Source organism: Delphinapterus leucas, chromosome 1 (genome assembly GCF_059928025.1).
Source record: "Delphinapterus leucas isolate spDelLeu-1000000601 "Yukka" chromosome 1, BTC_Dleu_Yukka2, whole genome shotgun sequence".
NCBI classification, from domain to species: Eukaryota; Metazoa; Chordata; class Mammalia; order Artiodactyla; family Monodontidae; genus Delphinapterus; species Delphinapterus leucas.
The window spans coordinates 139,889,386-139,903,534 of NC_143129.1; the positions used below are offsets into that span (position 1 = coordinate 139,889,386).

Below are 14,149 nucleotides of genomic sequence, written 5' to 3' on the forward strand. Positions count from 1 at the left end.
TGGCCATGGCTCATGGGCCCAGCGGCTCCGTGGCATGTGGGATCTTCCCAGACCGGGGCACGAACCTGTGTCCCCTGCATCGGCAGGCGGACTCTCAACCACTGCGCCACCAGGGAAGCTCTGGGAATTGATTTTTAAGATTTTATTATTTAGAAGCATACCTGCCTCAGGTAACTAATGAAAGAATTATTCATTAGATTTTGCTACTTCCTTAAAAAGCAAATTTTTCCTTCTCATTTTCAGTAACAACTTTGATGTGAGTCACAACAGCCATCAACGCAATACATAATAAATTGGAACATATAAAGTGCTTTGAAGTGTTCAAAGAAATAAGGTAAAATTTGCTTTTTTTAGCAGGAATATTATAAACTGACCCAACTAGGGGAAAATGTATGCTATAAGTTTCACTGTCTGGATCCAGACTTCTGAAAAGCTTACAGAAGAGGAAGGGGGTTCAAAAAGAAAAATAAATTTAAATTGGCTCTTATACTATAAGGAGCTGTAGACATCTAAGTACATGCAAAAACAGACAAATGAAACAAAAAAGAGGTTTAGGCCCAATTTTAGGTCACTGTCATTTGTTTTATGAAGAATGAGAGCTTTCTGATTGGTTGGCTATTTTATTATTCCTGCAGAAAAGCTATTAGAAGACAGTAAGAGACAAAAGAGAGAATAAAAAAAGAAAAATCAGAGAGACAGAGGATCAGCAGTAAAAACAGAATCCAACACATTATGTAAGAATGAGTTGGTGATAAAGGATACGGTTTAACTAAAATTGACCTGACCCTACTCTAAACATCAGGTACAGTGCTAGCATACAGGAGGTCAAAGAGCAACATGTATCACCATATAATAGTAAAAGCAGGTCTCATCTACTGTGTTGTGGTGTAAAGCTATTAAAGACACTTCAATACATATAAATGACATCTTTGGATGGCACTGTTGAAGTGAGTGAATGCTCACCAGCCTTACACCTATACCAAAACAACGTAGCTGCGTCTACACCAACACGCACAAAAATGAGAAAAGGCCAGGTCGTATGTTCTAATGACAAAAAACAATGATGACTTTCCCAAATCATCAAGAAAGGACCATATTCAGAATTCTTAGTTCTGACCAATTAAATCACTTTGAAACCAATTAGGGTATAAATAAATAATTAAGAAACATTTTTAAGAAAGCAGGGGAGTAAGGCATATTTTAGAATGACTGCCAAAAAAAAATGTTAACATGCTAAATTTATCTTTTAAAGTGTTAATCTTGAGTTAACCATAAAATCTGTCTATTCAAATTAGATCATTTTGAAGATTCCAAGTAACTAAGATTATGATATTGTTTGAAGTTGTTTTTCTAAGAGTGGTAAAGAATTTTTTCTAATCCATCTACAGAGTTTTTCAATGTCAATCATAAAAAACCTTTACAAAATGATGGCAATAATTAAATAATTTCTGATATATAAAACCATGTAGCAGAAATAGGAGTCTGGTCTCATTGAAGATATATTACCATGAAAGTAAGCTAATACAAAATCAGTATGACTATTAACTAATAAATTATGACCACAGGGCTTCCCAGGTGGCACAGTGGTTAAGAATCCACCTGCCAATGCAGGGGACACGGGTTCGAGCCCTGGCTGGGGAAGATCCCACATGCCGTGGAGTAACTAAGCCCATGCACCACAACTACTGAGCCCATGTGCCACAACTATTGAAGCCCGTGTGCCTAGAGCCCATGTTCTGCAACAAGAGAAGCCATGACAATGAGAAGCCTGCACACCGCCACAAACAGTAGCCCCTGCTTGCCGCAACTAGAGAAAGCCCGTGCACAGCAACGAAGACCCAACACAGCCAAAAAAAATTAATTAATTAAAAAAAAATTATGACTACAGAGTAGGCCCTGTACAGAAGAGTACAACTCATATTGTAGATATTATAACCCTAATCCTTATACAATGTTTGGCAAAAATTATGAAATAATGGATTTAGGAACTTTTGATATTGTATAATTATATAAAAGGGGCCCAACCCAAACAGAATCACTTTATTGGTTAAGGTACCCAGCATTTGTGACTTAAAATGTCATTTACACAACATTTCATTATTGGTGGATTCATACAGTTATGATTATTAGTTCAATATAGATTTTAAATTAATATTTTTTCCAAATCCAGTATTTCCTGCTTCAATTATCTCAAAAATAATAATCTCCATGTATTGATGTCTTAAGATGACAACAGAATAACTGAAGGAAACATTACAGTATAAGAAATTATATCACTCATTTAACCTATTTCTTTCTCAGTAACTATAACTTGTGAACATGACCAGAACAAGTTTAAAATTAACATCTCTTGACTAGATAAGAACCCTGATTGCTCATTTAATTAAGATGTATCTCTATGAACAAGCAAGAAATAATCAGGTGGTAAAATTTTTTGTTCCTTACATGCAAGAATGCCTTGGCAAAATATACCTGTCATCACTGGAAAGGATAAAGTTTCAATAACCTTTAGAATACAAGTCTAAATTTTCTTCCTTGAAATTGGGTTTACAATTATTTCAGGAAGAGTGTGGAACACTACTTACATTTGATGAAGAACTTGTGCCATGGCAACTCCATTAGTCAGCTGTTTCACATCCTGACAAGGTGCAGCAGTATTGAATGTCTGCAGCTAAAATGACATAAAGCAAGTTACTTAACTGCTTTACTCCCCTCCCCCCTCAATTTATATACATGAATGAACACTAGAGAGAAAACTGTTTTGTTTAAATAGGCCCTGCCAAACAAATGAAATTATACTAATATGTTTCTATGACTGTTATATTTTTATAAGAATACTTAACATTTCATAAAATCATTACCATACCTAATAGTCAAACGTATTGATGTCATGTAAGAAGTACTTCAGAATTTCTGAAAAACACGTGTAGAACTCTTAAGACAGTAATAGTCTGTGTATTGTCAGTTTTTAGGAGAATAACATCAGGAAAAGAATTTTAAGATAACCTAACATCTGCAAGTTAAAATTTCACTCATATCATTTGGTAGGAAAACAAAAGCTAGAAATGTCAAGTCTAAAACTACCTAGTTAATCAATAAGCTCTAAATAAGGCAGGACTTCTGCCTGTTACCAACAGTTACCCTTAGAGCATGAACAGTCCAGGGCCCACCAATCACGTCAAGTTGTATCTATCTAGTTTGGCTTTAGATGCTACTAACTTTTCAAATCTCTGTGTATTAAACATTCATGTACATTTTAAAAATAGAAGTGAAACAGTGGCAACTCTTCCTAATAAGCAAATACAAGATAGAGGAATTTTTTTAAAGCAAATTGCAACAGAGCTCAATGGATTATATACTTTCTCGACATCTAATCTCAATCCATAAATATCTTAAATTAAATATACTATGATTCTCTATTCCCTCACATATTCATCTCCTTTACTATTCAATTATAATTCCTTAGTTTACCACCATAATACACCTTTAGTGGTTGTTGTATTTTGAGATTCTACAAATCTGTCTCCATTATCCTTATACAAAGTGGAAGAATGACACAAACTACGTAAATCTAGCCACAGTTACTTTCAAAGCACAAAGATAAAGATACTTTACTGAGCTTCTACTCTACGTAGGGCACTGTAGTATAGGAAGGAGTTACAAGGGAAAAACACCAGGTTTCCACTCTCAAGTAGCTTCAATCCAGAGTTAAGGAGAGGAGAAAAAGACACAAATCATTTGCAGAAGATGTCACTTCTAGTCTCATGACTGCAGTATGCACAAAATGTTCCAAAATATACAAGAGTCAACTAACCTAATTAGGGCTTGTATTTATTAAAGACGTCTTAAATACTTATTTATTAAAGACTTCTTAGAGATGATTCCAATGGATGATCCTGAGTAAAGAAAGGGCCAGGGGAAGGAAACTTCAGGAAATAGCAACATGATAAAAGCACAAGTACAAGAAAAGACATGGTATTTTTAGGTAACATGCAGTTCAGTATTGCTGGATTTCTCTGCATGTTCAGTTGTTAAGGGAGACAACCAAGGGGGTAAAAGACAGGCATGCGTCAGAACTCGGGGTCATGGCAAGAAACTTGGAATTATCCTTAATGGTATTATCTATATCATGGGGAAACAGTAGAATAGTTTCTACCTCACAAGCTAGTTGTGAGAATTAAATAAATTAGCAAACACAGTGTACTCAGATCAGTGCCTGGCACGTGGTACAAACTCAACAGCTGTTAGCACATTAGCTATGAGTCAGGGTTTCTCAAAGTGTGGCATCTAAGAACAATATGTAACAGAATCTCCAGACAAACTAAATCAGAAAATCCCCAAGTGATTCTTATGTACATCAGTTCTTTAGAACCATTGCTCTGGGTGATGAAGAATCACTAAAGAGTTAACAAGGAAGAGACATCTTTAGTATGTTTTGGATAGTAGCAAGAGTGACACAGAGAATGGGAGAGAGTAGCTTTATGCTTGCTCAGTTAGAAGGCTCCTGCAATGGTCTTTTTGACAACATGGAATGCTAAGATTAGTTAGGGTAATGCTGACTAACAGGACAGCGTGAATTCATGGAATATTTAAATTATAAAACAAGAAGGATTTTGCAGTTGGGTGGATGTACAAGGAAGGAAAAACCCCAGGGTTTAGGGCATCTTTAAAAGGAAGATAATCATATATGTTCAGGTAAAATGTGGCTCCCACTTCTCAACCCTTCCTACTTACACATTACATCATTAAGTTTCTACAAAATGGATATGATTAGTGATTTTAAGAAGGCAATTTCATGAGACACAGAATATTAGGCAAAATAGTAAAGAAATATGTAAAAGGAGTAAATACACTGAGTGCCTCATGGCCCACCACGCCCAGATTAAGATCAATTTCTTCTTTTTACAGCCATGAAAAGTATTTCTTGGAAGCTCTTAAACTAGTTGCAAAATAAATTAGATAACAGAGAACGTCACTTCATTTGGCTAAATTGAAAGACTTTATAACCAAGAAGTGTGAATAAATTATAAAGCTCAGTGAGGGGAGTGAAGCCAAAGCAGTGGGACAAAAGAAAATGTACCCTTTCAGACTACTCTTCATAGAGGTGAAGATGCAAAAGTCTTTTGGTGAGTGACCCAAAAAGGACAAACAGGGCTTCCATCACTAAACACAGTGCTCTGGCAAATAGCATCTTACTTTCTTCTTTATTTTTAAATAAAGCAAACAATCAGAAATGTGGAAATGCTGTTCCTGAACTGCTTCAATATAAACGTCAAAGAAATCAAGGAAGAAAAGGGGTTTTCACCACTGATACCCAACAAAAACTCAACTTTGGGTCAACTCTATTCTCAAATTATTCTCAAATTCTCTTCCGTCAGCTGCTCATTTCAGAAAGAGAATCACTGCTCTGAGTTTTAAGATCTTCATAAAAATGATTCAGCCTTTTTTTTTCTTTTTTGTAACTTGGGCATACATTCGGTATTAGTTTTTCCTTCACCGGCATGTTGAAGGCAAAGAATGAAAGAACCAAGTAAACCATTAAGGAAAGCCTGGTCCAGCACTCTAATTTTATTGAAGAAATTAAAGTCCAAAGATTTAAAATTTTCAAATGTCACAGAGCCAAAAGGCAGAATTAAATTTATCTTCACACACGTACTTCAAACTCTCTCTACCATGTAAATGATGCCCAAATTTATCCTTCAGCCCTGAATTTTTTGCTGAGTAGCAGTATAACATTTCTAAGAACTAATTATTTTAAGGTGAGCTCCAAATCATAAAATATAACTTTTAAAGAACTGCCAAAACAGGCATCTCTTCACCTAACCAACTTTTCTTGATGACCTCTCTGTTAAGGATGGTTCTATTGTCCTAGAACAATGTCCAGTACTGAAAGAACACAGTTTACTACCAGCTATCTTCTCACTTCCATTATAACGGTTTTTTTTTTTTTTTTTGCGGTACGCGGGCCTCTCACTGTTGTGTCCTCTCCCGTTGCGGAGCACAGGCTCCGGATGCGCAGGCTCAGCAGCCATGGCTAACAGGCCCAGCCGCTCCCCGGCATGTGGGATCTTCCCGGACCGGGGCACGAACCCGCGTCCCCTGCATTGGCAGGCGGACTCTCAACCACTGCGCCACCAGGGAAGTCCCATCATAACGTTTTTTTAATCTTATATCTCCTACAACTTCCCCTCAACACATAACATTACTTAGCTTGGCAGGGAGCACATTCATTAAGAGTCCAGGGATATCATGACAAAGGTGTCTTCCATTACCTTCTTTCAATCTATCCTCAAAGAAGACTATTACATTACTGCTAGAAGTTCTTCCCTGTGTCTGGAAAACTCATTTCTCTTGATTTCTACTTGTTGAAATTCATCAATCCTCTAGGAAATAGTTAAAAATTTATCCTAGGTATCTACAAAAACCTATATACTTAGTGGTGAATAACGAACGGTGAAATACTAGTCTCTGATGTCAGGACCAAGACAAGGATATTTACTATCATCACTTTGATTCAATGTTGTACTGCAGATCCTAGTCAGTTTTTGTTTCTGGGAATAAAGCAGAAAACAGGTCAGACAAGAGCTCTGACCCCAAAGTGCAAACGAGATGACTTCAGAAAATGTTAAGTGTTACAGACACAACAAAAAGGGGTTAGCAGGTTACAATGGGATAGGAGTAGGAGACAGGTAGGTCACTCACTGTCACAGACTGTCTCTGAAAGATGACAAGAGACCCAGGAACTGAATGGTGAGAAGCCAGCCAGCCATTGGAAGAACCAGAAGGAGGATATTTTAGGAAGAGGGAAGAGAAGTTAAAAAGCCCTGATGCATTAAAAAAAAAAAAAAAAAAAAACAGCTTGACTTCAAGAAACAGAAAGTCAACACAGCATGGTGGGCACGGAGGAGTGTGGCATGAGACCAGTTTGCAGAAAGTTGGGGAGGTGAGGTAAGACCAACTATGCAGTAGCTGACGAACAGCAAAGTTCACTGGGAATCATCCAGAGAGGTAAAGAAAAGCCTAGAGGCAGGAACCTAAGAAACTAAGGCAGAAGACAATTTCACAAAGGAGCCATCAATTAAGATAAGGATAATATAATAGCTCCCAGTCTGCCAATCCCAGTACGTGAAGGCCTTAGAGAAAAGAGCTCAAGTGCAATGGGCTGAGGAGTAAATAAAAGCTCAAAAAGTATAAAGGATGAGTACTTAAAAATGCAAGAAATATGACTGTGAAGGAAGAGGGGGAATACAGTGTAGTTTTAATAGGGAGTGATGGCTCTTTTGCTTTTTAAGAGAGGGAAGATTTGAGCAAGTTTACATGTAGAGAGGAAAGAGCTAATGGAAAGGAAAAAAATAAATACCAAAAGGGGATAAATGACAGAGCAAAGTTTTACAAGAGGTGAAAGAGGTGGATCTAGAGCCAGAGCCAAAGATAAGGAGGAGGTTGTTTTCCTGATGGGGAGAAGGTTTGGGGCTCAAACAGGGTACTGATAAAGGTTTGCAAGGAGAAGTAAGAGAGGAACTGTGTGGTTATTCTTAATCATAAAGCTGGGCAGTATACGGGAACAGGAGAATTTGGCTGTAGCAACATTTGAGAGGCAACAGTCTGCACGTTAATTCCATTTTCTCCATAGTGTTTCAGCAGCCTGAGAGAGAACTGGAGAAGCAAACAACCAGTTATACTCTGTCACCTATGATTCCTTATCTTTCCTTATTATTATAAATAATATTTTTACATGGGACTTCCCTGGCGGTCCAGTGCTTAAGACTGTGCTCCCAATGCAGGGGGCACGGGTTCGATCCCTTGTGCAGGAGAACTAAGATTCAACATGCCATATGGTGCAGCCAGAAAAATAAAAGTACATATAAATAAATAATATTTTTACAGTGTTTAAGGAATTTTGCCTTCCATTATAAAAAATACACAGCTCTGCCTACCACGTCAATTAAAACTGAAAATTCTTTGATTATGCTTGATATCTTTCTTCCTCAGTGTCTTATACAAAGTAGGAACTTCACTATTTATTAATACTGATTAAAACAATGGATACAGTCACAAAATATTTTAAATTTTGAAATACAATTCAAGAAAATCCTATACTTCACCACCAACTCTCATGTAAGTCAATGACATCATAAAGACTAAGTTTACTAGGTAAGTCATGTTTAGAGCAACAATGCAACAGATTAGGATACACCCTTTAATTGGTCACTTGTTTAATAGAACACATCATTAGAAGTAATGTTGCCTTGTTTCATGACAGCCTTAAACATGGTATCTAAATCCCAATACTTCTTTTTTTTTTTTTTTTTTTGCGGTACGCGGGCCTCTCACTGTTGCGGCCTCTCCCGTTGCGGAGCACAGGCTCCGGACGCGCAGGCTCAGCGGCCATGGCTCACGGGCCCAGCCGCTCCGCGGCACGTGGGATCTTCCCGGACCGGGACACGAACCCGTGTCCCCTGCATCGGCAGGCGGACTCTCATCCACTGCGCCACCAGGGAAGCACTCCCAATACTTCTTTTAAGTGAAAATACAGATGAACACTTTGCTAATTGCTTTTAACTCAGAAACTCCAGATGCTTGCATTCTACTTAAAGCAAAACCTATTTACCTCCAAAGTGTAAAGGTTGCTTTACATTATGGTTATTTCCAATAAACTTCACACATTGTCAGAAACCTTCCCTAATTTCTCATTCTTTTGAATTACATGCATTGAGAGATAGACAGGGAATCTCATCAACCAATTACCGCCTCCTAATCCAGTCTGTTTACATTCCATTCTGCACACAGTCCCCTACACAAAACTAAACAACTGGTTTAGGGATGAGCATCATTGACAGCACCTTGTGGACCATCGAGCATCAACCTTGCCCAATGTGGGTTAGAAGCCACACCTGAATGTCAGCTCTCTGATAGCTGAGCACCTCCAAAAGGTGACAGAGACATTGTTTTGCGGGCGGGAATAGTGGGGACAGATCCTGCCCGTCCAAACCCAACAAATTAACAGAAATACTAAACGCGGATAAAGTGCAAATGAAAATGCCACGTTCTTTTCTTTAAGGAAAATGCTTGTCCATTGGAAGGGGAGGGGAACCAGTGAGAAAAAGGGAATACAAGCCCCCACCCCTAACATATCTTCTGATCCACGCAGGAAATACGTGGAAACATCTCTTCTAAGCGGCTTCTACAAAAATGGACGTCCTGGGGTCAGGGAGAAGCAATGATCCACTAACTAAAACCACCTCTTGGTCACCTGTGTCCAAGTAGAGGAAGGTGCTTGCAGTGGGAGGGAGGTTTCAGCGGGGGTCTTCACTCCTAAGTGGCACAAAGGTCACTATGGTAAGACTGTTCAGCAGACGGAAGGCAAGGGTGTCGGTGGCCCAGAAAGTCTAGGGCTTGGGCGCAGGGCAGGGGCAAAACATGGGAGAGCGGGGAGTAAAGGGATGGGCGCTTGGCTCCCGCCACAGCTGTTCGGAGCACGATCAGGGCGGTAAGACGAGCCTCCTCCGTCCCGCCCCCCAGAGCTCCCTTTACCCTTCCCCCGCCCTCAAAGACATAAACACACGCACACTCACTCACGGACGCACACCTGCCCCGCGACCCGCAGGTGGCACTCTCGCGGTCAAAGGCGACGGGAGGCGCGGAGGGTAATGCGCGGAGTCCGGGGCGCAGGTGGCCCCCGCTACGGCGCAGGTGGTCCCCGCTGCTCCGCAGGCTCACCTGAGAGGTGCCAGTGACCAGGCACCCCCCAGGACCTCTCCGCGGTCTCCCGGCCCCCCTCGCTCCCTGGTACTCACCCAGATGATGAGGCTGTCGCACAGTGGCAGCTCGGACTGCGGAAGCGGCTGCGTCTCTTCCATGGCCGCGACTGCCGTCAACTACACCGCTGACACCAAAACCTCCCTCCTCCCCGCGCTCCGCTAGGCGCCGGTGTCGAGGACCTGCTCGCCCGTCAGGAAAGCTCGGTAGCCAGGCCCAGCGACCGCGCCGCTCACGCGCGAAGCCTCGCGCTGCCGACGTCGCCGGCGTAACCCCCTCCTCGCCGCTGCCCCTGCCCCGCCCCGCAGTTCGCCCCCTCCCCCGTCTGGCCCGGGCCGCGCTGCTCGGCACCTGAGCCCCGCCCCCTCCCCTCCCTTCCCCTCCCCGCCGTCCTCCCACCCCTCCTTCCCACTCCGGCACACCTCTCCCCTCAGCACTGAGTGACCTGGGCGCGCACCAGTCACAAAGAAGATAGGTGCCGGAGGGGGACGGGTGGGGCGGGGAGGGGGCGGGAAGAGCGGGAATAGGTTGAGCAGGAGGGATTGCTGATTGGACACGCCCTCTTGGGCTTCGACCAATCAACGTGAGACAAGACTGTGCCTCCTAGAGAGCGAGCGAGACGGTGGGAAGGGGTTTATGACCTGGCAGGTGCAGCTAGGGTGGGGGGGCAGTGAGTGCGCGTGCGCGTGCGCGGTTGGGGGTTGCTGAGGCGCAGCCCTAAGGGCAGAAGCGGCCACGGGGGCCTAAGGGTACGCAGGGCCGGCTCGGGCATCTTCCGGCCTCTTTCCTCGCCGGTAGGACAAGCTCCTGGCTACAGCTATGGAGACCCACACTGCTTCCACAACGTCTGCAGAAATAGATCCTACCCGTGAATAAAAACCACTCCAGATAGGGAGAGTTGATTTTCTTCTAGGCTCTCATTAGAAAACGATATTTTAATTTGCAGATAAGGCAAAGAAATGTGTTTCCCATGGGGGAAAAATACTATAAAGCTGCTTAAATCAAATAAGCGCTCACGAGATTACAAACCATGGGCAACTTTATTTTAAATGGGGCAAAAGGTAGGAAAATGAAAAATGAAATGATCTTTTAGTTTTCAAAAAACATGGAAGATATCAATGTACAATGCTTCTTATTTTTCTTTAACGGTTGAAAACTTGTCTTTTCTGAGAATGTTCATGGGGGAGGGGGAGGTGTAAAATTGGAAACTCTCCAAGGTACTGATGTATAGCTTAGGCTATTGAAATGGGCTGGCATATTGTTAGTCTTGCGGTTGATTTACATCACTTCACTCATTGATAAACTCATCAATTCTTGCTCTGTGTAAAAATGCAGCTGGATCCTTTATATTACTGCATCTTTATACTTAGACACTGAAAGTTTAAAACCGATGGATGACTGCAATTAAAAGCCCGCCAATATAAATCAGTCTCATTCTAAAAATACAGTACATGCATTTGCTATTGAGTCCCTTAACATTATTCCAGAACTTTCTTACCTTGTGTGAAGTATTTTATACTTCGGGACACTAGCAACATTAGTAATATGACTTAATGAAAAGTAAAAGATCTAAGAATTGAAGACCTTGTCTGAGTCTTGACTTTACTTCTCACTGGCAATGATGACAGCTTTCTCCTCTGGAACCCAACCACCACATTCCTGAAGTAATGCTAATGACGCTAACCTGCCCTGCATACCTCACAGAGGCAAAAATAACGGATGTGGAAGATTTTTATGAATTAAAAACTCCTTTGCAAATATGAGTTACTGCAACCATATATGCTTAGAAGTGTATGAGAACACTTACTACTAAGAGCCACAGGTGATTAAACTACTTGAAGTATTTAAGAAGAGTAAGTGAGGGGCAACTGAGTTATCCTTCTGGGCTTTATACAAGCAGAGAATAGGTCCTCAGGGAAGGATGCCCAGTTGTCCTCATGGTACTAGATCTAATGGGAAAATATGTGAAGGACATGATTGTGAATTCAGAGAAGAATACAAATATTTCAAACAAATATGAAAAGTTAGAAAAGTGCAAAACATGAATCATTGAAATAAAACAACACAAAACAATGTTGAAAAGAGTAAAGTACACTTTCGTATACAACTGGAACAAGCATTTTAGAATATTTTTCTAAGTTTTTAATTATAAAATTAGCTTGCATTACATTATACCAGGAAAAAAAGATATTAAAGAAATGCCTGATACAATATAGGCTGTTATTTTCCAACTTCTGGCATTCATTCCTAAAAGTCAGCATCCATATTTGGAGAATTGAATAAAACTAATTTTTAAGCACTGGCCATGGAATTATAAATTGGCACAATCTTTCTGAGAAGTTTTTGAGAATAGATATCAAGAATCTTTAAAATGTTCAAAGCCTTTAAGTCAATTTTACTTCCAGAATCTATTCTAAGAAAATAATCAGATGCCAACAAAGTTGTTGATTGCAGTGCTATTTATCAAAGCAAAAAAAGAAACAGCCATTAAATGTCTGAAAGAGGAATGATTAACTACATTATGATATATCCATACAATAAAATATATTGTAGATCTTAAAATACTTTGAAAGAAGTTTAATTACTCAGGAAAATGCTTACAAAATAATATTAAAATTAAAAAGTGATGATACAAATCTGTACATACAGTATGGATTTCTCTCTCTGTATATATATAGACACATATCTGTGGACGCATGTGTGTGTATATATGTATGTATATATACACAGAGAGAGGAGAGACTAAAGGAAATAAACAAAAATGTGAATAGTAATAATGATAATATCTAGGTTTTGGAATAATTGGTAAGTTTTACCTTCTTTGTACTTTACAATAATTTAGAAAATTTCTATAGTGATCTTATCATCTGTAAACTCGAATAATACTTGTATATTTCTGTACATGTGTATATTGCTTAGGGATTTTTTTGGTGGTAAGTGGGTGAAATCAAACCTGGTAACTATAAAGAAAACAATGTTATTGCAAGTGTAGAAAATCTCACAGATTCGGAGAAAAATTTGAAGAACTCTGCATGGGAAAGGGCAGGTCCCAGAGCAGCTCATCAGATCGAGGTAGCAAAAATTATAAGAAGTCTTTTCAGGAGAGCACCACCCAGATGAATATGATAAAATGGTTGCAAGTCTTTCTGAGTCATTCTGTTCAAGATTCAAGTTGCAGGAAGGGCATCTGATGGGTCTATCAGGGATATGTATCCAACCCTTTGCCAGAAGAGGACAAAGGACCTCGACTGGCTGCCCCACCAGGACTGCAGACCCAAGTTGAAATCATGGAGTGGTTGCCCCATGTGGATGGAGTAGGGGAGCTGGATGCCTGCAGACAAAAACAAAAACAGCAATTCTCTCCACATTTTCTCTTATGGTTGCTGTGAAGACCAAATGCATATAAAATGCCTAACAGAATTCCTAGCTCATAATAGTTGCTCAATCTATTTTAACTGTTATTTACACTGTGTGTATGTCTTAAGGTGTGTGTGTGTGTTTGCACTCATTAAAAAAACTGAAAGAAGATATATTAAAATGTTTTAGAGGTTATTCACTGTGATTATTTTTTTCCATTTTCCTATTTTACCAAAATGAACTAATATTACCTTTTTAAAATAAACCAAAAAAAATTTAAGAGAAAGACGAGGTCAGGATGAGATTTTAAGCTCTGAATTGGACTCTAAGTGGATGGATACATGATAAAAGGAGAAAATCCCTGATTAAGTACCTTAAAAAGAATTGTAGTAGGCTCTCTTGTAAAGAGGAAATCTATGTCTTGCACACTCAAACCATGGAGTGAAAGAATGGAGAAGTCTAAGGTTTTCTCTGCTGATATGTAGATACCCTGAATGGCTGAGGGTGTTCACCAGCTAGAAGAAAACCCTGCCCTGGACAGGCATGGAACTAGACATTCAAAAAGAGCAGCCATTCTAGCAGAGTCACCATATCAGCAGCAGACAATCCAGTGGACCTTGCCAGCAAAGCATTCATTCCTGAAGCATTCCCCCACAACAGAAGATCCAACATCCGATCAGCATCGAGATCCACAGTCAGTTAAATGCAACAGGAGACATTTCTAGATTGTAACAGTTTTCAGAATCTGGGAGATATTTTGAAATAAGAATGCCCAGGCCCTGGGCAAGGGGATTTACAAACCCTAGGTAGGGAAGAGAGATGATGACAAAAATTGACATTTTAAAACAGCTTCTAGTTCTCAGACCTGTGATCACAGTCAGTGCAAGTGCCTAGCTCTGTTAAATACTGTACTGGGTTTAGGGAAGCAAGACCAATCCCAAACACTAACCATGGGTGAGTTTTAGGCTTTGATAAAGAGACAATCTTGGACAGAATTGACTTGGGCACTCAGTAGATCTGAACTTTTAGGTGA

General features: G+C 40.2%; 1 protein-coding gene across 2 annotated transcripts in view; it reads right to left on the minus strand.

Annotated features, from left to right (window-relative positions):
* Positions 1 to 10,037, minus strand: part of HOOK1 (hook microtubule tethering protein 1) — a 67,598-nt gene extending 57,561 nt beyond the window's left edge. Inside the window, exons 1-3 of one of the 2 annotated variants that reach the window (XM_089921876.1) lie at positions 9,798 to 9,887; positions 2,867 to 2,913; positions 2,586 to 2,671 (exon numbers count right to left, since the gene is read on the minus strand). In XM_089921876.1, the coding sequence (XP_089778002.1) occupies positions 2,586 to 2,608 (23 nt within the window). In that variant the 5' untranslated portion in view covers positions 2,609 to 2,671; positions 2,867 to 2,913; positions 9,798 to 9,887. Of the gene's footprint in view, positions 1 to 2,585; positions 2,672 to 2,866; positions 2,914 to 9,797 lie in introns of both variants that reach the window. The other variant, XM_022575803.2, reaches the window with a different exon arrangement.
* Between the last annotated feature and the right edge of the window lie 4,112 nt (positions 10,038 to 14,149).